This window comes from Pristiophorus japonicus, chromosome 6 (assembly GCF_044704955.1).
Source record: "Pristiophorus japonicus isolate sPriJap1 chromosome 6, sPriJap1.hap1, whole genome shotgun sequence".
NCBI lineage: Eukaryota > Metazoa > Chordata > Chondrichthyes > Pristiophoridae > Pristiophorus > Pristiophorus japonicus.
Window position 1 is genome coordinate 36,253,973 of NC_091982.1, and position 26,280 is coordinate 36,280,252.

At 41.0% G+C, this 26,280-nt stretch overlaps 1 protein-coding gene across 3 annotated transcripts in view; it reads left to right on the top strand.

Moving 5' to 3' along the window:
• Positions 1-708: 708 nt before the first annotated feature.
• Positions 709-26,280, top strand: part of LOC139265615 (nuclear protein AMMECR1-like) — a 118,889-nt gene continuing 93,317 nt past the window's right edge. For all 3 annotated transcript variants that reach the window (XM_070882760.1, XM_070882762.1, XM_070882761.1), the window contains exon 1: positions 709-1,007. In XM_070882760.1, coding sequence (XP_070738861.1) covers positions 712-1,007 — 296 coding nt within the window. In that variant the 5' untranslated portion in view covers positions 709-711. The remainder of the gene's footprint in view (positions 1,008-26,280) is intronic.

Below are 26,280 nucleotides of genomic sequence, written 5' to 3' on the forward strand. Positions count from 1 at the left end.
CTCTCTCCCCACCCCACCCCCACTCTTATAAAACTTGCTTCCCTTGCAGGACACTGAATGAGATACGCTTTTATTCACACGATAATTACGGATGAGGAAGAGCATTCGTCCCATCTAAATTCGTCCACTCCAAAAGAGATGCTCACGTCGCCCCCTTGGCAGCACTCAATTGTTCGAGGGGTTGTTTTGCCTCCACGGTTCGAGTAGGAAGTTTATTCCAGCGTTTGCTGATCCTGTACAAAATAATGTGCGTGTGTGTATTTGGAACTCAGCTTCTGATGCACGGCAACGGGGCTCCCTGGTAAAGGAGCCGTCGTGGTGTGGGTTCGGTTTGTAATATTTAAAAAAAATATAAGTTAAAAGTATTGTGGGGAGGGGGGAAAAAACAGAATCACGTCACTCACAGGCCGCGGGCAATGCTCGGAGCAGTTGTCGGTGGCGCGTTCCTGTGTTGTGTTGTGTGCCGCTGACAGCTCGCACTGGATGGGTCCGGGACCGAGCCTGGGCCTGAGCCGTTGCCATGGTGATGGGAGCGGCGGTGGAGCTGATTGGATTGTTCTTCCTTGACAGGACCTTCTTGATCCGTAGCGCGTGCGATATGATCCATTTTTTTTCTCTCTCTGTTTTTATTTGCTTTCCCCTTCCAGGATCTTCCCTCCCCTTTCCCTCTCCTCCCCCCCCCCCCCCCCACCCCTGTAACCTCGGAGGAGTATGGGTAGAAAGCGGGGCTTCGCGGAAGCGCCGGTGGATTCCAAGATGGCGGCGGGGTGCTGTGGAGTGAAGAAACAGAAGCTGTCGAGCTGTTCGTCCTCGTCCACCTCTTCCTCCAACAACTCCAGCGACAACCACTGCAAGGAAGTGGGCCGCGTCAACGGCTTCAGCGGCTGCCCCGGCGGCAGGAACATGGTGGTCAACTCGGAGATGTGCTGCTTCTGCTTCGACGTCCTGTATTGCCATCTGTACGGATATCAGCCGCCCCGGAGCCCACGATTCACGAACGACCCGTAGTAAGTACCCAAACTCGCTGGCACTCTTGGCCGGTCTGTGTGTTCTCTCTCTCAACTAAGCGGGGTTGTGTTTTTTTTTTAATTACAAAAACATATCCAGCGGAGATCTGCTGATTTAAAAAAAAAATGTTTAATTTTCCCAATGGTTTAATCTCCTTAACAAGTAGTAAGATGCAATTCTCTCCTCATTTTCAAGAGGTTTTGTCTGTGAACTTCACAAACAAAGGAAACAGCTCGCAGGATCTGTACATTCCTGTTCAAGTTTGTCAAAGCAAACTTGAGAGTCTGTTTTGAAACGTCCCTACAACTTTATTTTTCGATCCCGAGTATTTTTTTTGACGGGACACTTTTTTAGATGAACTTCGTGTGTGCTTTTCAAATGGAGATGTGTTACTGAGTGACTTTCGCCAGAATGTTTGAATCACCTCCTCCCCCCCCCCCCCCCGTCTGAACTTGTGGTTTCGGGTATGAAGTGAGTTCCGTGGCCGTCGGTTCAGTGATTTATTTCCACCCCCCAGGAAACTCCGGAACGATCATGCGATGATGGTGTTTATTCCCGGAGGGGAGTATCGTATCACAAGCTAGTCGTTTTTAGCTTTGTCAATATTACAAATCCAGCTTTAAGCAAATAAAGATGTAGAAGTGGTTAATTTCTGCTTGACCAGGGTAGTCTCTAAGTTACTTTATCGAGACTCCAACGGCGTGCTCTCTCTCTCTCTCTCTCTCTCGTACGGATCTGCAGACTGATGATAAACCAGGTTATGTTCCAGGAACTTATTGATATCTAAACTTCAGATGCTCTTGCCTAAAGGGGTTTTTCTTTGAGGCATTCCAGGTATTTGAACTGATTGTTTGGAAAACCGGATTTACGATTACTTTAAAAAAAGGTCATCGTTGATACAGTCCAATTCAGCAAGTCTGTTTGCACTATTGTCATAATTTAGAGCTCGATTTGTGAAGTTGTTTCGAATTTTATATGTATTTAAGAGGAAGGCAAAACTACCAATGTTTTTAAATCAGTTGCTTTGTTTTACACCAAGAATTGCACAATTAGGATTTTGACTATTAAGGGCGTGTGCTGTTGTTTCGAGGTTTAACTTGAACCTTAAATTGGAATTGTGTGGAATTGTTACCGACCGTGGTCGGAGGATGAATGGAAAAGTGTTTAAATCGTGTCATATAGTTAGTGTAAAGCAGATTACAAAAGACTTATTAATTTCCAGCTGTCGCAAAGAACACAAATTGAAAAGAGTATTGATTTCATACCGTAATGTGTAAAATGAATGGACACTTGCTATTTAGTTGGCATTCAGAAGGGATTTGAGTTTTTTTGGACGCTGAATGCCGTGTGTTGGAGTTGAAGATTGTCGACGTTCATCGGTACCGTCTTGTAAGGAGACACTTTTGAATTATGGGTGTAAGATTCATAATTTTTGTGGAAGAGTAGACATCCTTTTTAAAAAGTGCTATCTCACCACTTTTTAAACTCTTACTTTACGCTAAAATTAACTACGTCCAGAATTCTGGTTCCGAAATATGAATGAACTTATTTTGCGTGGTCTACAATTTTCCAAATGTTTTTTTTTCTCCGCCTACCCCCAACATTTGATTTGTGCTGGAGTCGTTATCCTGAAATCACTCCCCTATCCTTTTCATAACAAACTGCTTCCAATGCCAACTATAGGCTGAGTTGTATCACGTGATCTGTCCGTCCTGGAAGCACTCCGGTTTCGCTGGTAGAGGAAACTGTTCACTCAATTAGCAAGAATAAACTATTTTTATAGAACTTTGAGGGGAAACTAGAAGAATAGAGTGATGCATGCATTGTGTTATGGAACTTCCCATTGCAAGGAATAATTTTGAACCAAGAATTTTTTAAAACAGCTACTGTGTGTTGGCCTTGTAAATTAAGTTACTGTAAATGGTGAAGTTTACTTTTCAGGGTTACTGGTTCAGGATCCGTACTGACCAAATATTTATAAAACATCAGGCTACCCTGGTGTTGCATTGAAACTGTCATCATCTTGTGAGGTGTATATTCTCTTTCGAATTGAAGAAGTGTTCTTGTACATGTGCAACACTAGATACAAAACTAGGAGTATGAAAAGTATGGAGAAAATGTGCAGTTGATAGCACTGTTCACCAGCTCTGGTGGTGGTTGTAATTGAGAAAATGTCATTGATTACGTATTGCAACAGGGCTTGAAAACAAAACGCCACAAAGCATAAAAGGAATAGTTACATTAGCGATGTAGAGCATAACATCAGAGCAGTGGAAGAGTAGATAAATTGGCCGCAGATTTGATATGTGGCCTGGTGGCAAGAAACTTCAAAAATTTGTCTTGGATAGAATGACTCTGGAGAGATATAGTTACATGGATAGGTTAGAAAAGAAGATAGGAGGGAGGAGAGGGATGAAACTGAAATACCAGAAATTATTTGGGACAGTTAAGAAATATTCACTTTTGGCCACAGGAATATGGAGACTACAAGTGAGAATTCAAAGCTGAGCAGATAAAATATTGCTGGTCTTTTACAATTGCAATTCATTAACTTAACTTGTCCTTAAAATGTTTTGAACACCAGGAGTTACCTGTGAGGCTGGGTCTTCATACCCCTCTCCTGTATCTGTCATTACACTTTTTTTTCAAGCAAATATCTATTTCTCGTTTCAAAATATAAATTATGATTTCTGCTTCCAACAACAGTTTGTAACAGAAAATTCTACATCCTATTTTTCCCTCCTGCATAAATATTTTTTAATCTTAGAATTGTGCCACCTTGTTACTGTTTCACCAACTAATGGGAAATCTATCACTATTTACCTTATGCTAGCTCTTCATAAACTTGAAGATTTCTATTGGGTCACCCATCAACCTTCTCCGCTCTACTGGGGGGCAAAGGCTAACTTCTCTATTCTCCATTATTCCTAGTAACATCTTAAACAAATAGACAACAAAAACAACTTGTAAACACTGTACCTGTAGTAAAATATCTATATCTTTGTGTGTTTCTATAACTTTCCTATAATGGAGTGCCCAAAACTATACACCATGCTCCCAACTTCAAACATACTAAGATCTTGTACAAGTTCAACATTACAACAATGCTGCTGTACTCTCTCCATTTAGATACAAAACTAAGCATTTGTTGTTTTTTTTAATTGCCCTATTTACTTTTCATCTTTTTAATGATCATCCTCATAGGTGGTCCCTCATATCAAGGATGACTTGCTTCCATGCCAAAAAGGGATGATTTCACAGGTGTTTCAATGAAGGACCTAATATTCCAGGTCTCGAACTACATGTTGCCTGTGCGTGGACACCAGCCACCACACGGGCTTGACAGAGCTAGGTCTTGGTCCACTGGTAAGGATTAACCAGGACGACTGGAGATCAGCTCTACTGCATGTACCTAGTGTGCACACATATTGCAGTGTGGGCTGGGCCCTCGCCTCTTCTGGGCCCCGAACTCACGCCTCTCTTCGCCCCGATCACGTCACTCCATGATCCCTCCAGTACTAATAGCACAAATATCAAAGCCCAAAACGAGATCTTCCAGTGACAGTACTGAGAGAAAACCAATTTGCAGTAAAAACAATAAGTCATTCACACTAGTGGAGCGATAGACATTAGATTAGAATTCAATGGAGGCTGTTCCGTTCATTCATACATTGCATATCAAATCAAATAAACTAGTTTGCTGGTTTTTGATTGGCCTTATCTCACAAGAGAGTGCATCAAGCTGCCATTCAGAAGGTGGGAGAAATGTGTGTGAGGGCATGCGAGATTACAGTATCCACTATACACAATGAGGGGTTTTATGGTTTCGGGTAATGCTAGCATGTGATTGTATGAGGTAGTAAGGTAAGCTCTTGGCCATAGGGAATGTGAGGTCCACTCATGGGACATAATGCTGATGCTGAACCCAAGATAACATTTAATGCAGACATGAAATTTGTCGCAGGCCAAATGGCCGCCTTCTAGGCTGTACAATTTGAGGATCCAATGAGGTACCTTCATATCATCTCTTTGGGGACTGAAGACTCCAAAGTTTTCTAATCTTCCCTCTGAACTCAATTCTCTGATGCTGGGGATCAGCCATTTGGCTCTTCTGTATATTGTATTCAGGACCTGAATGTCTCCATCTTGCCTCCACAAATAAAACTGTACATAGTACTCCAGGTGGAGTCTAACCAGGGCAGTGGGGAGTTTGAGCATGGCATTCCCTGTCTGTACTTCATCATTTTGGTGATATCTCAGCATTCCTGTTTGATTGTTGCTCCACAGCCATTGGACATATCGGGCCCAAGTTTCCACACAATAAAAAACGGGCGCCCCTCCGAGCTGGGCGCCCGTTTTTCGTGCCTAAAAAAAACTCGCGATTCTGGAGCGTTCTGCAGCTCCTTGTCTGCCTGGCGCGGCGCCTAGGGGGGCGGAGCCTACACTCGCGCCGATTTTGTAAGTGGGAGGGGTCGGGTGCTATTTAAATTAGTTTTTTTCCTGCCGGCAACGCTGCGCGTGCGCGCATGCTCAGTGTGAAAAAAACATTGGCACTCGGCCATTTTTGTAGTTCTTTGTAGCTGTTTCATTTTTGAACATTTTTTTAATAAAAGCACATTGCCATCAGCACTTGCAGCCTTCTCACTGTCTCCTCCTTCTCCCCCTCCCTGTGGGAAAGAACGGGCGCCTCCTCCCCCCCCCCCCCCCCCACACCGGGCGGGAAGAACGGGCGCCTCTTTCCCCCCCCCTTGCGGGAAGAGCCTTTTCTCTCTCTCTCTCTTTCCCCCCCCCCCCCCACGGGAAGAACGGGCGCCTCAGGCTGACTGCAGCATTCTCCGTGCCTGAAGCACTTTCACACAGGTAGGAAGATGGTTTATTTAATCTTTTCTTTGTTTATAAATGTTTATTCAGGTTGGATTTATTTGTATAATATTTGTAGAAGTATAAATAAGGATTTATTGTAGAATTTAATGACTTCTCTTCCCCCCCCCCCCCCCCCCCACCTCGTTCTGGACGCCTAATTTGTAACCTGCACCTGATTTTTTAATGTGTAGAACAGGTTTTTTCAGTTCTACAAAAATCTTCACTTGCTCCATTCTAACTTAGTTTGGAGTACGTTTTCACTGTGGAAACTTTGAAATCAGGCGTCAGTGGCCGGACACGCCCCCTTTTGAAGAAAAAATTCTGTTCCAAAGTAGAACTGTTCTACCTGACTAGAACTGCAGAAAAAAAAATGTGGAGAATTGCGATTTCTAAGATAGTCCGTTCTCCACCAGTTGCTCCTAAAAATCAGGCGCAAATCATGTGGAAACTTGGGCCCATCGAGTGCTGAGTTTACTGGTGTTCTTAGATCTGTCTTCACTAGAGAAAAGGATGCTGCCAATATCATAGTAAAGGAGGAGGTAGTAGAGTAATTGGATAGGATAAAAATAGATAAACAGGAGGTACTTAAAAGGTTGGCAGCTCTCAAAGTAGAAAAATCATCCAGTCCAGATGGAATGTATCTAAGTTGTTCAAGGGAGTAAGGGTGGAAATTGCAAAGGCTCTAACTACAATCTTCCAACCCTACTTAGATATGGGAGTGGTGCCAGAGGGCTGGAGGATTGCAAATGTTACATCCCTGTTCAAAAAAGTTAAAAATTGTTAAATTGTTAAAAATTGGAATCGCAACCTCAACCCGCCTCCAACCCTCCTCCAACCCTCCCACTTCCGGTTTTAACGATTCTCTGGTGATCGGCCTCGATCTTCTTCCCCCACCCAATGACCCTGAAGCTGACTGCGATCCTCCGATGGCTAGCCCTGATCTGTTCTTCCCTCCCCCGCACCCTCTGATGATGTTGAGGCCGGCCCTGATTCTCCGGTGGCTAGCCCCGATCAGCTTCTCCCTCCCCCATACGATCTTCATTGTCGCCCCCGTCCCCCACCGCCACCTGATCCCTCCCTCTCTCCTCTGTGTGGCCTAGTGCCGCAGGCCTACCCGGCCGCAACCTCTACATCTGGCTGGCTGCGGGTGGGAAACTGAGGCTTCAGATGCAAATCGGGCCCTACTGTTTAAAGTCGGCAGGGTCGGCGGGAAACGCGTTCTCCTGGCTTTCCCACCCCCTGCCTCCAACTCGCTTTCCCCATGAACATCCAGCCCATTAATATGGGATTAAATTAATTGGCACTTAGAAAAATATGGATTAATAAATGAAACCCAGCACAGATTTGTTAAATACAAATCATGTTTGACTAACTTTATGCATTTCTTTGATAAAGTAACAAAGAGGGTTGATGAGGGTAATGTGGTTGCTGATGTGTATGTGGACTTTCGAAAGGTGTTTGATAAAGTACCACATAATCGATTTGTGAGCAAAATTGAAGCCCGTAGGATCAAAGGGCTGCACGGCATCTAAATTGGCTAAGGGACAGAAAGCAGAGAGTTGTGGTGAATGGTTGTTTTTCAAAAGTGTGTAGTGGTTTCCCCCAGAAGTTGGTGTTGGGACCACTGTTCATTTGGTGTACATGGCATAATTTCAAAGTTGGTAGATGACACAAAACTCGTAAATGAAGTAAACAGTGAGGAGGATAGTAACGGACTTCTGGAGGACATAGACTGGTAAAATGGCCAGATTAAATTTATTGTAGAGAAGTGTGAAATGAAGGAACTGTGTAGACGATAGCCTCTGATCTTCTTTGAAAGGGTGCCATTTAATGTGTATTTCCTTTCCCTATTCTTTCAAAGTGTATTGCTACATATTTGTCTACATATTGAACTGCATCCATCGCTTATTTGCTCATCCGGCTAGTCGTTCACAATCATCAACCATTCACCAGAAACTTAACTGGATCAGCCCATAAATACCATGGCTACAAGAGCGGGTCAGAGGCTGGGTATTCTGAAGCGACTGACTCACCCCTCTGATTCCCCAAAGCCTTTCCACCACCTACAAGGCACAAGTCAGGAATGTGATGGCACGATGGCATGCTCTCCACCTGCCTGGATGAGTGCAGCTCCAACAACTGTCGAAGCTCGACAACATCCAGGACAAAGTAGCCCGCTTGCTCAGCACCCCATCCACCACCTTAAGCATTCACTCCCTCCACCACTGATGCACCGTGGCTGCAGTGTGAACCATCTACAAGATGCACTCCAACAAATCGACAAAGCTTCTTCAACAGCACCTCCCAAACCTGTGACTTCTACCTAGAAGGACAAGAGCAGCAAGTGCATGAGAACACCACCACCTTCAAGTTCCGCTCCAAATCACACACCATCCTGACTTGGAAATATATCGCTGGGTCAAAATCCTTGAACTCCCTACCTAACAGCAATTGGGAATGGGCAATAAATGCTGGCCTTGTCAGCGACTGTCACATCCTGCAAATGAATGTTTAAAAAAAAATGACCCTAACACAGCAATGTGGAGCAACACTCTTCACATTTTTCAAGTCTGAGAAGCTTCCTTTTATCCCTCATCTTTATAGAAGCTTAGAATGTTACAACAAAGGAACATACCATTTGGCACAACAAAGCTGCACAAATGATTTTCTCCATATGGCCACCTACTCTAAACTCATTCTCCTGCTTACTTTTAACTTTTTCTAAGCAACTATCTAATTGCCCTTTGAAAGTACATTTGGACTCTGCATTCTGCTCTATAACCATTTTTTCCATGTAATCACATTTCCCTTAATTCCATTATCACTGTCTTTACTTTAACTCTGTTATGTAGAACCTAAACCAATGCTTTTTAAGCAATTCTACTTCTTGCTTATTGATACACCAACAAATTATATTGGAACATGACTAAATTTACTCACCTCACCAATGGTCATGATTGCCCTTATGGCTGTAACATATTCTCTAGTTATGAGAAGAATATAGTTGGAAAATTTCATAATATTAACATGCTTGATATAGCAGAGTTCAACTATATTGGGAATTGGCTGTTTATTGATAAAATCCAAGAAAGCAGCCTGCCTTGGATCACGGGCTTTGAAGTATAATTAGGTGACTTCATCTACAAACGCAGGTAGTGTTATAACTGCAACCAAACTTTGAAAGCACTTTCTATTTCCAAATCAAGAGGTATTAATGATCAAGATTTTAACTGATTTCATGATACACCGAGGATAGCAATCTGATGACCAGTGTCAGCTGTCACTCAGTTGGCCACAAACTTGCCTCTGAGTCTGAAGGTTGTGGGTTTAAGTCCCACTCCAGGGACCTGAGTGCACAAATCTAGGCTGACACTCCAGTGTAATACTGAGGGAGGGCTGCACTGTCGGAGGTGCCATCTTTCGCATGAAATTTTAAACCGAGGCCCCATTGCTCTCTCGGGTGGATATAAAAGAAGAGCAAGAAAGTTATCCCCGGTGTCCTGGCTAATATTTATCCCTCAATCCACATCACTAAAACAGATTATCTGGTCATTATCACATTGCTGTTTGTGGAAGCTTGCTGTGCGCAAATTGGCTGCCACGTTTTCTACATTACAACAGTGACTACACTTCAAAAAGTACTTCATTGGCTGGAAAGCGCTTTGGGACGTGCAGTGGTCGTGAAAGGCACTATATAAATGCAAGTATTTTTTCTTCTAATCAAGCAAGCAGTTTCTCAAACCTGCAGTAATGACATTAATTCTTTGAATGAATGTTTACATTGGAGCACTGAATGTTGGTGCTCAAAGTGCAAAAAGCCAGCCTATAACTGACATTGAACCTGGACACCGATTTCTTTTATTTGGAAATTAGGATATTGGAATTTGTTCACAAATTTGATTTAGCGTACACATCAAGCAGGTTGTGTTGATATTTGCAGCACAATTCACCCAAAATCATCCAAGCCAGTGCAGAAGATCAAGGAAGGGTAAGTTACGTCCAGTGCAAATTGAGTTTCTGCGAACTGCTATGCTGGTTTAAAAAAACATCATGCTGGAAACTGGCCACAGCCGCAGATCGAAATCACCACGGTGAGTTTTTACTAATTGAACCCGTTTGAAATTATATATATATATATCAGATGCTAATGGGCACCTTTTTTAAAAAAGCTTTTAAATATCATAATTTACTCAGGAACTGACTACACCAATGTGACTAGTAAATGGCTCTGTATAGTTTTTTATTTTCAGTGATTTTAAAATCTGGTTATTCGCAGGTGGTGGATTCTGAATAAAAGGCTTATTTTTTGTAATAGACCCTTTTTCAGCTGGCTTAATAACTGCACCAGGTTACTACCCTTAAATATATCGAGGAATATTTTTTAATACAAATTTTTAAAAATTCAATTTTAAAACTCTGTCCAATTGCGCTGGTTCATGGGAAATTTTAAGTTTGACGATATGTAAATAAGTTTGAGCAAGAAATTCACTTTAATACTGGCGTAACTTGCGCCCGGATTTCTGATTTGTACCCAAAGCTTGGCTGGTATATTTTACAGCTTCCATAGCGCAGTATTCTTATTGTGGAGGGTTGTATTCCCTGGAATTCCATGGTTTTCAATATATTAAGGGGAACAGATGGGGTAGATAGAGAGAAACTATTTCTGCTGGTTGGGAATGCTAGGACTAGGAGCCATAGTCTAAATATTAGAGCCAGATCTTTTAGGAGTGAAATTAGGAAGCACTTCTACACACGATGAAGTTTGGAACTTTCTTCCGCAAACAGCAGTTGATGCTAGATCAATTGTTCATTTTTAAATCGGAGATTATAGCTTTTTGTAAACCAACGATATTAAGGGATTATAGTATTAAGGGATATGAGCTAAAGGCGGTATATGGAGATAGATCGCAGACCCATCATGACTTCATTGATTGGGGGAACAGACTTGAGGGGTTGAATGGCGTTTCCATGTGTTCTTGGCAAAATATTTGAGGCTTGTCATGAACTTTTCATAATATTACTTTGGGGTGGCCAGTATCTCTCCAGGTTTACAAAAGTTATTTCATTCTACTTATCAAGGTAAAGGCAATGTTCTAATGCACATTCTGTGAATAATAGTTGAGGCTTTCTAAACTGGTATCTAAAGTGTAGAATTTTATTTCCGATTTCAATTTTAACCAAACTCATTTTTGTATTTCCTTGCCTTTTCTGGATAGCATCTTAAAGCAACAGAAATGATGATGGTAGTGATGAGTGAGATTGAGCCATAGGTAGCCAATGGGAATATAGGAAATTGCAATATTATAATCTTCAGAAAAGTATTGGGGTTTGAGTTGACATAATAGCCTAAATTTTTCTCGTCTCATCTCAGCTGCTGATGCAGGGAATATTGTGATTGTACAATCATACATATGATGTGGTTGAGCCAATATTTTAGAATTTTCAATATTGCAATATTTTAGAATTTTGTAGGCCTATTCACGATTTTTTTTTCCAGAGTATGTTTGTTGTCAGACAAAGTTTGCACTTCAAACTTGTATAATAGCAGACTTGATGTTTTGTCATTTGAATAATAGTATTATGCAGTAGCTCTCTTTTGAAGTGGAAGTATTTTAGAAAAAAAGTTGTATATTTGAGGACTAATTAGATGTGTGGGTCACTTGTTGGGTCTAGACTCTTTATTTCAGCATATGTTGGTTTAAATCTATACCGATAGCACATCACTGATTTTCTGACTTATGTGACTGATTCCACAAAGGAAATACATTTCTGTTGCATGATACAGGATTGCCAATGCTGTCTTTATTATGGAAAAAATGCCAAATGTATCCCCAGAGCTATAACAGCTTGTTGGGAATATCATGGGAATACAGAGCTAGCCTTGACTCTAGGAGTTTGGGGGCACAAATATGAATAAGTATAGAAGACTGCTTGGTTAGTTCAGACTAGTTAAGTAATTAACTGCTGACTAAATACAATGGGTAGCACCTGCCAATTGATGTACATACTAACTGACAGGATTAGTTGATTATCTCCCTCCACCCCAGGCACAATGTGTAGCTTATGATGCATTAATGCTACCTTTAGTTGCTATTCCAGTTAATGTACTGAAAAATGGTTATTTCCACATATCTGCATAAACACTACAATTGGTTTTAAACTTGATCAGTCTTTCAGACTTACGATTCTTTTGTCTTTGTCTATAACATGAGTTTGAAGGCAACATTTTTATGTAAAAATATAAAGGTCTGGATCTTGCTGTCCATGACGAACTAATGACAGCAGCCATTCATTACACTTGCACTTGCCCACAGACATTCTATGGTCTTTTGCAGTGGAACATGCTGTGATTAGAATGCAATTTTGGCACAGCGCCCTCTATAGGAGATGAGACCTGTATGAACAGGGCAAACAACTGCATATCTCCTTAAGCAGTTAAATTGAGGAATCTTCATTGGGGCACACAGAATCTGAACCAGGAAGTGCAAGTTAGAATAGTTCATTCAATGCCAAATAATGTATAGAAAGCAAAACAAATAGGAGGAAAGACAGGTGGTATTCGAGTTTAAAAAAAAAACATTATTTAAATTAAAAAAAATCTCCAACAATAATTAAAATCTGAAGGAATGAGACACTACACTTTAAAAGTACATTTTCAGCGTCGTAAGGTTATTTGGCAGTGATTAAGACTTGTACCATTAAAAATGTACTTGCACTGGTATGTACAAACTCTAACTTTCTCGGACAACTTTAGTGGATATCTATCATGTAAGTACCACAACTTCACACCCTTCCGTGTTTTAATGCCGAGTCTCTTGGCGAGATACTATTCAAGCAGAGCAGAGCAACTCTTAACAACAACTTCCTGATTTCTGCATGTAACTGCACATGTGCGGACGCTGGAAGTTGCTGTCCGATTTACACTTTAATAACGGTGAGCGCTGATGCGGGCTACAAAAATCATATCAACCATCCATCATGATGAACAAAGTTACTCCACCTCTTATTAACTGTAAAAACATTTTTTATCTGGCTTCTCAACTTGTTTTGTGAATGGAGAAATGTTGGATATGGACCAGTATAGCCCAACTTTGAGGTGTTTGAATAAACACTAAACTTGTAAGTTGCACCATGGGGGACTTCTTTAGAATAGATTTTTATGCCTTTGTAACAATGCTGATCATGTAAATTTGTTTTTAAACTTTTTTGAAGTCCATTGCTTCAAGGTCCAATCTGCTGGATGGCTGCCTCTGCTTATATTGGTATTTACATGGCTTGCTGACCTCTTATAAGGTCAGCCCTACTTGCAAAATTCCTTTTGCATGTCTAACTATTATAAATGGTTTTGAAGTATATCTCTGTGGCAGCCTTTCCGATGTTTCAGTTGAGTGTGATTTAGGGATTAGGGTACAAGAATGATGTGACTTGTCCATGAGCACAGAAATAAAGCATGGTGCATATACTTTGTACCAAGCATCCATACATTATTCAAACATGTAGAAAGCTATGGTCTTTAAAGGATACGCCACAGTGTGGCCCTATGGGATGTTTGTGAAAAATAAAAATGGAAGCTTGCTGTGCAGTGGCTGGCTTGCTTGTTTGGGGCACCATAATGCTATGCTCAGGACTTGGGGTTCTAAATATTTAGGGTCTGACTGTACCGCTGTAAGTAATGATGACAAAGATACAGGCACCAAAGTTATCTTTCAGAGAACTAGCCTTTTATTTATTTATATATGGAGTAATGGTGGCTGTGTTTTTTGTAGCCTGAATCTGACCTTTTCAGCTCTCTTCTGCATACATGCGCACACCCTCTCATCCTCATCTCCACTGTACTGATGATTAGCAAAAAATAGGTTCACGTTGAGCAGTCTTCCACAATCTTAAGATACAAATATAGCATTCTGCTCACTCTATGTAGAGCAAAGATGCACTGTTAATGCTGTTCCTTTTTTTAAATATGTGCCTGGGTTCCCTCAGCTCAACATCTAATTTTGTTGTGGAATGGACTATAGGCCTGCTAGCCAGAGGAGACCGAAATGAGGTCCTGTGCAGAACATGCTTAAATTTTAAGTCTTGGTAATTCTACTGCATCAACTTAGGTGGGGAATGGACGGGTGGCCAGGCATGTAGCTTTATTTGTGAAGACATAACAAATGTTACTTGGCATAGATGCAGTTTCTCCTTTTCTTCTCCTTCCCTCCCCCCCCCCCCCCCCCCCCCCCACCCAAAAAAAAATCCCTCAGAATCTTCAAATGCAATCATCAATCTCTGTGGTTGGGCTGGATGCTCTTTACCTGTCTGCCATTGTTCATAGGTTTATATGTAACCATCAGGACTGCTAACCGAGGGCCATGTGGCTCTTTGTCGGCCGGCGCAGACATGATGGGCCGAAATGGCCTCCTTCTGTGCTGTAGATTTCTACAAATATATCTAAGTAACTTGACAATACCAAATGTTGCTTGGACAGATGTCTGGATTTACCAGGCCATGAGCTTACCATGTAACGGGATGCAACTGGCTGGAAAACTGATTGTAAAATAATTATGCTGCATTAATAAGTAATAGACCGTTTCAGGACAAAGTGTTGATACAGGATAGATGGTCTGTACCATAATAGAGTGCAATCGTGAGACTCGTGAGGGACATAAAGGCAGCTATTAAAAAATCATTTAAATTAGGTGGGGTCAGGGAGGTAATAGAATTCCACACGCGACCAATGAGTGGATGTTGGCCATCAGCTGGGTGCAACTCAGAAATATAGGTCAGATACTTAAGCTTGAAAGAGTCTATAAATTATGTCCATATACATGAATGCTAGAAGCATACATTGTAAGAAGCATGAAATGGAAATGGCCATTACGTAAGGAATTACAGTGTATTAGATTGTAGAAGATTAGTAACAAATACACTCTTTCAAGGGTATAAAGAAATTCAGGTTGGATAGAGCATGTGGGAAGAGACATGGTGCAGCTTTGTGTCTCAGGATACTTGGGAGATGCAGGAAATTAACATCTGCAACACAAAAAACTACCTTTATGAACCACTCTGGACTTTCTTTTTGTGTAAAAGGCAAAGTTAATACAGGTTGAACCTCCCTTATCCGGGACTCCCTTATCCAGAACCATTCCCGCCGCCGGGTGGCGCATGCGCAGAACTTAGACATGAACTAATTGAAGTCCTTCCTCACTGACTCCCACAATCGCTGGCCTGATCCCGCGATCCACTCTTTTCCCCCACCCACTACGATCTCTCTGCCGCACACCCAGCCCCAAGCCAGCCCGCCTGCCCGTCCGATATCCCCTTGCTCAGTACCTGTACCATCCAATTTATTGTGACCTCCCCATGTCCAGCAAAATCCCTTATCCGGCACAGGCCAGGTCCCAAGGGGGCCGGATAAGGGAGGTTAAACCTGTAGTAGGATTGTGCTATAGGCTGCCAGGTCACAATAAGAAGGAATATAGTATATGACAAAATAATTAAAGTATATAAATGGAGGACTTCAGCATTCCCGAATTATGTTATGTTGGTTGAAGTGGTTTAGAGTCCAAATTTGTAAATGTAATGCAAGATTGCTTTTATGATCCAGATTATCAGGGAAGCTACACAAGGCAGCTAACATCTCAATTTGGTAGTGGTAAGTGACTCCACTAGAATACAGGGTATGAAAGCAGTGGTAATCCTAGATGACTGTGGCCACCACATGATCAAGTTCATGATTGGGAACTCAACACTATGGAGGACAAGTACTCTAGCATACAATTATTATAAAAAATGTCAATTTCAGGGAATGTAGCAAGTGCTTAAACAAAGTGACCGACTGGTGTGGGGAGTATTGCTTAATAACCTCCCTCAGTGGGAAGCAAAAGCAATGCCGTAAGTATACTGCTGAATAAGTACATGCCTAGGATTAGCAAGCACAGGCCAAGAAAGTATTCTAAATGTTATCAACTGAAAAATCAAAAGGGAAGTAATATAGTAAAACAAACTCTGCAAAACTAACAGATGGATGAGGGTGGGACTGAGATGACGAGAAGAATCTTCAGAAATATGTTAAAAGGATAATCAGATACCTGAAAATGCACATTGCAGCAAACACTACATAATGGCAAGAAATTCCTACAGTACAGGTACTATAACAGTAAAAGGGCTGTCAGATTTGAAAACCTGGACCAATACTAGCAAGGCTGAAACTGAAGCTGAAAATAAAAGGGTAATAAATATAAGATCAACGATAACTGTTTATACACTACATTGCTAAAATATCTTCTGTCGTGTAGAATTCCACTTCCCTCTTGACTCTACATCCTTAGCTTCATCTTCTGAACTAATCTGGATCAAATTTCTTGGTTCAGAAAAGTCATCAAGAGTTTTTATTTAATTCTTTGAACATTGCTAATTACAAAACCTTTAGTTAACTCTGGGTCAATTTGCTGAGAATGGAGGGTGGGAGGTATGTTCCTAGAACCGTTCAGAAAAGTGCATAATTCTGGGGAGGTAGATTCTGGTTTATATGAACTCTCCCCACATCACCTCTCTTACAGTTTTCATCACTTTTTTGTTTTCCTGTCGCTTTTCTAATGGTGTAGCATAACAATGGCATTAGTAAATATAGCCAGGTAATGTATTGAAACAGCAATGTGAACAGACAGCTGCGCTTGTATTGCTTGTCTGCCTGCATTGATGCTGAGTGGGGGAAATTGGAGCCCAACTACTGCTGAAGTTTCTAATGAAGAATTGCTCAGGTAGACTGCATTCAATCAGAAGTCACATGACTACAACAGATGGGCTTAGTTTGAATTTCAATAACACAAAATCCAGCTCTGCGCTAATGCTAAGGACTCGTGGCGTGCAGCTACCTTCAGGTAAACCACATACTGACAAGCATTTTGACAGCATTGTTCATTGTGTGTAAAAAAAAAAATTGTACCACCAGTACAAAATGTGCCATAAAATAGAGCCAAACTACTAGTAAGAGACCATCATCAGTATTGCATTTCTAGGATAATCGATGTGGATAATTTTGTCAAATCCAGTAAAAATATCACCTAGCTATTGGCTTGTTGATCTGACTGGTTGAATCCAATAAGTAGTCTTTCTTGGATCTATGTCAAATCCTGTCACACTGTGTAATTGTTGTTTCCGCCCGCCCTCCCCCCCCGCCTGCTGAAAAAATGCAAAGATTAAAGATTAGTGACAGGCTTTCTTTAAGTGATAGGTTATAATGTAACTGAATTTTATATTTTTTCATATCAAATAAATATCAGCCTCTCTTTATCCCTTTTACTTTCTTGAGCCTACATTGCATCATATTGGAAAAATTAAGAAAACATCCTGAAGTAAAAACAAAATGCTGGGGATACACAGCAAATCCATCAGCATCTGTAAGGGCAAACGGCAGGATAGCATTGCAAGCATAGACCCCACTCCAGAACGCATAGAATGTTGTGCTGTGAATTGTTTTTGGTTTCATACATTTCTTAAAATATACTTCAGATTTGTAGAAACTTAAAAAAAACAATCCTGAATATATTAACTTTCAAATGATACAGCAAGGATTCGAGTACTGTATGTTCTATGTACTAGCTTCAAGAGACAAAAGAATCTGCTTGTGAGTATGATATAAGGGTTGTCTTTAATCAGCTTTGTTTTATAAAGCTGCAGTAATCTTTAATGGTGGCCTACATAGGAATAAGAATACTGGATTTTTCAAAGAGATGGAAAACCATTCTCTGTTTTAGAAAGGACAGTTATGTTGTGAACAATTGCTGATCAGGCCAATTAGCAGTTTATATTAGGTTTGTATTTTCAGTGGTCAGTCTTGTCTAACGTCTTAGTTTTGACTTAAGTGCACTTGGAACTAGTATGGTAATCACAGTTGGCCTTTCTTCAAAATAAAGAGAAAACTAGATAAGATCTTGTGCATATAAAATGATCCAGGCACTTGGATTTAAAGAGCAATGCTGTCGTGCCTGTTTTGGCTGTCTCGCTGCTTAATTGAGTACAATGATGAGTTTCAAGAGCTATCTGAGAAAAATTTAAGTGCAGCTTTGACAGCAGTTGCCATAGTTTTTCTTTCCATTAGAAAATTAGCAAACTAATTTTATACTGCATTTGAATTAAATTACTTTCTGGGCCATGTCAATTCACATGAACTAGGAGTACTAAATGAGCACTCCTGGAGTTTCTGACACTTATTCGTTCTATTCTTCTACATGAAATGTTTGGGTAAGGCAATCTAATCTGTAACTTTATCTTTGCACAATATATGTACACGTGAGGAACTTGGGCTGGTGAGTTTTGAGTACAGGGTACAAGCATGCTAACTGACTACCTGTGTAAGCAAACCACCTTGTCTCTGCCATCCAACTTAATACATTATGGCTATCCTGAAATCTGCCATTACAATATATAAACTTGTCTTGGTTAAGTGCATCCTCTCAGAAGACACTAAATTTCAAAATACCTTCTGTATATCCTGTCCACATGCAAGTTGTTATCTCTGATTTGCAACTTTCTCTTGATTTTCCTATTGGTGGTTACAAGTCTATGCTGGCATTAGTGGGAGCAGTTCAAGGGCATAAATTCAGAGTATGGCACAACCGTCAAGAATATTGGCTTATGTGAATTTTTTCCTATAGCAGTACCAATACTCTAAATGGGTCTATTAATAACAGTAAAGAAGATAATCAAATGCTCAAGAACTCTTGACTTAAATGCAGTTAAGACTGTGCACACAATTGTCCAAACAGCTAAACTACAAAAGAAGCATTCCACACCAACATTTCAGCCCATGAATATTGTGAATTTCCAATTTCCCTAAAAAGTAAATTAATACTTTTTGAAACGCTTGCTCAATGTTTATGTTGCAGTCTGTTGAGCTGTTCACCTTGGAGGTAAAGCACTACTAATTTTTTTTTGTTTCCTGATCTAAAAGTGCTAATTCTTACTGGTTCTATAAGAATGGACAATTGTCCAGTGGCTTGCCCAAGCAACCATTCTTCATTTGAGCCGAACCAGTGAGTGTTGGCAGGTTATTTGAATAGTGGGCACCAAAGCTGACCCCTTTCCTGATGTCCACACAAGTACTTTGTTGTCCAGTAATGGCTGGCATTTTTGTCCTCCTTAACCCAGGGACATTGTAGTAACTGTACAATTACTGCCCTGGCAGGGTTCAGCTAATTCAACACTAACTGGACATCAAATTTGTAGCACACCCAACAGACCATTTCTATAAACCATTAGGCTAAGAACATTCGAAGTTTTACTTCGAGCTCCCCTAAAATTTACATATCGATGGGAAAATTCACGAAGCTAATACTGAAATGTTCAACTGCTTGGTAGGTGTCTGTTGAGCTTTTTGTGGCAGCTTTGTTCAGAATTTAGAATTTTCATTTTTTCACTTGCAGGATGGAAAGCACATTTTGAGGTTATGTTGATCCACATATAGTCTGATGGATTAGATTTAAAGCAGTTTGGACAGGCCTAATATCCAAGAGCAGGATTTAATAATGTTGTATAGGACAAATTCGACTGAAATCTGGTGAAAAGGTCAATTGTGAATAGACAAATCAACTCTGATTAAATTTTCCCCGCTTGGCCAAGATCGTAGAATCTTAACTAGATGGTAGCAATCATAGAATCCTACTGTCTTTTTTGAAAGATCAAAATTCTATTTGGGCTTTACAGCACTGAGGATCAGCCCATTCTTCCAATGTGATGCAGAGGATTAGGTGCGATCGTGATCCTTGGAGCCTTTGGGGGCCAGCCTACTCTAATAGGGTTATCATCATCTGGGAGCATTCCTTTCAGCAGAGGTAAATTGAAGGTTCCTCTGATTTCAACATCACAACTACAGTAATTTTGGAGTAGTTACTCCAGCTATCCTGTCCTTCTGAGGTGATCAGGACTTCTCACCCAGCTCATTTGTGTCAAAATAACTGCCATGCAAGCTACTGTACTAGAGATTGATTGGCAATCGCTTTGTGGTCGCTAGGTTAAGTGCCAAGAAAACTGAACCACTTGCAAGTTAATTTCTACCAAGCACATGGTGGCTCAATTATTTCAAGTTGTTTTTTACGTTTTACAGTATAGAAAATTGTCCTGTTCTCGCTCATCTATGCTCGTAGAATAAGTGAACTTCATGCTTGCTAGGGTCACTGTTGTCTTAATCGGGTGGATAATGCTGTTCTAAGGCCTAGTCTGCCAAAAAATCACATTTAATTGCAATGCCTATTGAAAGGAATAATTTGTTATACAAAGGGCTTTAGTCTATATAATGCTGAATATTCACCATTCTAAACAATTACTATGTATGTGATTAAAACCCTATGTTAGCATTCATTTCAGCAGGGTGTTGATCAATTTGGTAGTGAAATGTAGGTTGTGTTCTCAAGCCAATCAAGAGCCCCTCAGGAGAATTGGAGCCACTTTAACAAATGCTGTGGCAGTTTCCTGGGCCAGTAGGCACATGAGTTTCTCTTGACACTATCTGTGTAGGGAGTCTACACAGAATGGATGCTTTCATTAAGCTGAAGAAAAGTACATCAATTCAGTTCTCCAAGTTGTGCACATTTGTGTCCTCAAATCCCAGAATCTACACTGTCCTGGTATATTTCTACGTGTATGCGTGCGTAGTTTCTGCTTTGGGCACAATCGATGATTGTGGCCCCAATTAAGCCTGTTTTGAAAAGTTTTTTTTTGTCACCCCCGCCCCCCCCCCCGGAGTTTCCGCTGAAACTCCTAGTAAAAGAATGTTTTAAAATTCATTCAAAATATACGAATTAATGTCCTTGCGCCCAAAAGATCCTGCTTAATGTTTGGAGCCTCCTCGAAGGTCTGGAAACGTGTAATTAGCGGAACTCTCAGTGGTGATTCATTTGCCCTGGGGACGTGGCGCAAAAGATCGCGGAAACACAAACTGAGCTGAATGCAATTTGCGCTTAAGATTCCGTGATCTTTTTGCGATGGTTACACTGATATTGGGTGAATTGCGAATCAAAAAACAGCGCAATGGAGCAAAAACTGCAGGCTACAGCATGTTAAAGTTGGAGAATTGTTTTATTACCTACTGTAAGTTCGCTCAGACATACAAAGTTCCTGCTTTTCTTGTCGTGTTATTTTTCTGAAATCCTATTGCTTGGTGGTTTTACTAACATTTTGTATGCATCCCCTTGTTCAATATTCGGTATTTTTTTTCCTCCCTATTTCAAATATTAAGGATAGACTTTGCTGACTCCTTGTGGGCATCTAAAGGCAGCAGGGTGTATATCTCTTGGGCAGTATTACTACTGTTAGTCATTTGTATGATATAAATGTATGAGAAGTTAAACTATAGAACATGATAAATTATTGTAACTTTTAATGCAAAACATCTAAGTTACATTTAACGATGCTTATAGTCCAATTATTTTTTTTGTTTCGCATTGAGATTACATTTTTTTCCCTGATCTGATCTCTCTTTTCCCCCCGCCCCCCCCCCCAAAACCACAAATCAGTAGGCTTGTTTATACTTTGCTTTCTCAATAATTTCCAAGCATTTGGTGGAATTTTGTAAAGGTTTGGGGATATTTTGAGTGATTCTCAACATCTTCGTGTATTAATAAGCTCCATGTTTTCTTTTCAGCAATCTAAACCGTTGTCATCTTCAGTTTATCAGTGCATTGACTTTCCATATAGGTTTTTGGTCTTTTTCATGCAGTTATCTTTATTTAGATTTCCTGTATCAACATATATTTGTCTCAGAAACCCAAGTCCCTTCAGTGATAGCAGGAAAAAAAATTCCCGAGCTGTCAATGTGGTGTAAATTTAGAATAGATGCATCAAATCAGCTCTTGAGCGCACTTTAAAAAAAAGTCCAAATTCTGTACGGTTATGCAAATTCTGCACTTTCCATTTCTTTTTAGTCCATAAATTGTGAAGAATAAGCAAAGAATAGTGTGGACAGATGGTGCAACTACATGGACTTGTGACTGTAATTGTAAAAGCCACTGCAATAAAATCATGGCTACTAAAATAGCTCTTGGTGAGCTGCAAAAGTCTGGCTCAAATGTTTTCAGTTGAACAAAGTTAGTATTCCAAACGCCTAAACTTAGAACCAATAAAAATGATTTGCATCGGAAGGTCACAATATGACTGCATATATGAAAAGGATACGGGGAGGGCAGATTATCAGCCAAGGAGGCTGACAGTATGTATATTAAAAACACACACTTTGTAGAGATTGTAGTTACTGTAATTTCAGTTAGGAGTGTTGGTTAAATCCTTGTATACAAATTGCCAAGATGTTGACCTATCCGATTCAAAGGAAAATCAATGAATGTTATAGTCAAACTTGTAATGTCCCTTTTATTTTATCTGTAATACAAAGTAGAAATGCATTTGTTTTATTTGTGAAAGTAAACTAAGATGCTCATATGTAGTAGCTATGTAACAATTTGTTGCCTTGTTTCATTTGAACACAGTGCAAATGTGACACAGGCTAGCTTTATCCAGTCACACGCAAACTTGTGTCTGTTTTTGAGGCCTGTGTGTCATTGTTGATGAAATATTTAGTTGATCTTCAGTAGTACAGGTATTGCTAATAGGTAGTTCAGTTGGAGCACAGTTTCTGATGCATACCACAGCGCAGCTGTGACCACTTTCTGTTGCTAAAGCAATATAGCTCCAGACTGACTTAAAACAATACTACACTATATAGGCCCTACAAATGTTTTAAATTACTTAACACAAGATTAAGATGCTAGTTTGTTCTCCCCTCTTATTTAAAAAAAAAAGAGCTTCTCTTGCATATCCATCTCTCATAAATTTGTCAATCTCAAATTCAAAAAGCATCACCAATCAAGTTTTTATGAATCTTGGTGAGCTGTTGTCAAATCAAATCATCTTCTGCCCTTGCCTAGTAATTGGGCAAAGCCAGTTCAATGTCATTTTATCATTACTGTACAGTGGGTTCTAGTTCAACTTGACTTGAACTCATCTCAAACTGCTGCCCGTATCCTAACTTGAACCAGGTCCCGTTCACCCATCACTCCTGTGCTTGTTGACCTCCATTTGCTTCCTGTACTGCAATGCCCCAATTTTTAAATTTTCATCCTTGTTTTAAAATCCCTCTGGCCTCACCCCTCCCTACATCTGAGATCGCCACACTCTTCCAATTCTGGCCTTCTGAGCAACCCCGATTTTTTTTTTTTAATCGCTCCACCATTGGTGGCTGAGCCATTAGCTGCCTAGAATTCCCACCTCTCCACCTCTTAAGATGTTCCTTAAACCTACCTCTAGTCCGAGGTCCACAATTTTGTCCAGCGATTTTTCTGGTGCTAAAACTTAGTTTACATAAACCACAATGTTGGGTCGTTGGTGTCGGCCACCAGCTCCAGAATGTTTGGCGCCATACATTCTGGCGCTGGTGTACGTTGAAAAGTACCATTCGGGCCATAAGGCCAAGTTTCCTCATTAGCGATATTTTAAAATCTGCGCACAGACACTAGAAACACCGTAGGAAAAAGCCTTACCTGCAGATGGAGAAAGCCGCGCTGGCCCGATCCTATCCCTGGCCGAAGGGACTTCCTGGCTATTTTAGATGAACTTTATGAACTTTAAAAATAAAACAGATAAAAGAAAACTTACCATTAATGCTATTCCTTTCGATGATGGAATGGCATTCAAATAAAAATAAATCTTCACCACCTTTTTCATCAATGTCCCAGGTGGCCCAAAATTTTTAAAGATGTTCCTGAACTCCTGGGAAGGCCTCTAAATCAACACTGCATGCAAAATCATCAAATAAATATGGAGTTTTCAACTGAAAAACATCAAGGGCAGCCTTCTCCCAATCCTCCATGCAGCCGACTCGACCCGCTGCTATCCCCACATGCTGATTTTTAAAATACTGTTTTACTGTGCATGTGCAGATATTTTTTTTCTTCGCATGCGCATGGGCAACGCGCATATGAGTTGGTTGTTTTCTTTTTAAAAATGTTTTTCATTTAGTGCATGCGCTGTGTGTTTTAGGCACACACTCTAAGCACCGCTCCCACGAGATCGACACTGGTCGCGCCGGTGCGACAGGCTGCGTATGTTTGCAGAAAACTTGTGATTTTTTTTCTGAGCGCAGATGGTCCACAATGCAACGTGCGTACAGGTCAGTGCACGCCTTTATTTTTTTCTTGGGGAAAATTGGGGCCCTAATATCTCCTTATGTGTGTCGAAATCTCGACCTCTGAAAAGAATGACCCCGACACTTACAGCTCCGGCAGAAGTTTCTTTAATTTACTTGCTAGCAAGGGGCAGGTCACACTCAGTCAAGGGCTAAGTGAACACCTCCGAAATGGTACAGTTTCACGAGATATTTATACAGTCAAACCCAAGTTATGGCCTCTCCCTGTGTATTGGCTCTGTCTCGCAGTCAGTGAATACAGATAAAGAGTTAATTACTACATCCTTGTCCTGACATGGTTTCCAGATATTTCATTTGTCAGGGTTATTAATTGGTCAGCCGGCCATTACTCCATGAGAGTGTGGTAATGAGCTATTACCTGTCTTGCATTGTGTCAGGATTGTTCAGTTTCCTAGTCAGTTATCTGTTTGCATCAAATGGATGAGGTCTCTACAAGAGATAATGGCTGGTGGTTTGAGTCTAGAAGAAAAGGGTGGGGTGACATGGAACTCTTGTCGTGTAGACAATAGGAGAGCACCATGGGGGGGGGTACTTGTCTCAGCATGACTTGTCTCCTAGCTGTCTGATGGCCATCAACCATCTCAAACCAGGTTTAGCTGTTTATGCAAGCTGACTGCCTTTATGCAGAAAGTTCTGGAAGGACCAGGACTCCATTTTGTTATATATATATATTGCAAAGGGCACACAAATACCGTATGGTATCAGCTTAGATAAAAATACATTTCCACATTCCCCCATTTTGTCCTTCACAAGGACAACTTAATCCATTCTGATCTTGTACAGTCTCTCCATTTCCATTTCCACACAAGAGCCTTCAGTAGTTGTTGCTACCATAACTCTAGCCGTGATCTCGGTAGGTAACATAGTTTTTCCCACCCTGGCACAGCAACACTTAACGACGACAAATAATAGTCTTCGCCCTGTATCTATCAGCAGGAATATGATCAAACCCTGTACCACAGATTTCCCTAGGGATCCCAACCATCCCGATGCCCAACCCCACAAGGTGATACCGTCCTGGCCAACTATCTGTTTATACTCTATTACCTTTTTCCTGATGTATTCAGTTCGACTGCCGATTTCTTCTGATTTATCTGGGATATACGTACAGCATTCTTCACCTATTAATGCGCATGTCCTTCCCTCCTTGGCTAGGAGATAATCTAAGGCCATACGATTTTGGAGAGCCACTGTTCGAATAGCTACCATTTCATCATTTACCCCTTCAAAGGCTTGGGAAGTTGCGTTGGCTACTGATTTGACTAAGTTAGCCAGTTCCCGTAACTGCCATTCGGTTGATGCTATTCCATAGGGTGGTACCATTACCTTGAATATTCCGTTTAGCCATTTCAAATCCCGTTTAAATCTATGACTTCCATAGGCATCCCTTAGAGTCTTTATTGATCTGATAAAGGGTACCACATATCCTAAGTAACAGGACTATGTCCAGTTGGCTGGTAACCATGGGTAGGCTTTATGGCCACAAATAAAGTAGGTGCAATTATAGGACGTCAGCTCCTGGTCCTTTCGCGCCATCCCTACTCGAGTGGTCTCACCTTTCCCACCCTTCACCTGGGGCTTTGTTATGGACCATTGTCCAGCCAACGGTTGCTATCTTTCTCCCATCAGTGGGATTAGTTGTGGCTTGCCATTTAGTCATTTGGGAACACTTGCTGCGTCCCATTTCTGGTCCTTTAGTCTCATTACTCACTAGGCATATTATACCTTCAGGATTTCCTATTCTGGGAGTAATGCTTAGGAAGGGAGGCTGACGGTTATTATCATAATTGGGCTGGTACCATCCCTGGAAGGCTGTAAGTTTATACCCTGCCGACCTCCATTCTGTTTGCTCCTTTGTTTCTGGCCCCTTAGTTAGGTTTGTCCTATTCTACCATTTCTGATTCGTTAAAGGGGACCGATCTCAGGGGAATACTCCCTTCGGAGTGGACAGGTACATGGGAACATATCCAACAACTCGACAAGTTTCTTTCTTAAGCATACTTATGACTCAGTGCCATAAATACATTTACTTGCAGTTCCCTTCGGTGGCGGGTCTGTACCCCTGGTGTAATCAATAATGCAAAGTAAAACCCTGTCAAGCCCAGCACCATCAGTCCCCATAGTCCATACGGTTCCTTATTCAGTCTTCCTTTTTCTGTTCCTCTGGTTCCTTCTTCCCTTCCTCACGGTCGGGTGCCCGTTTGCAATGGGATGCATGGATCCATGTTGGT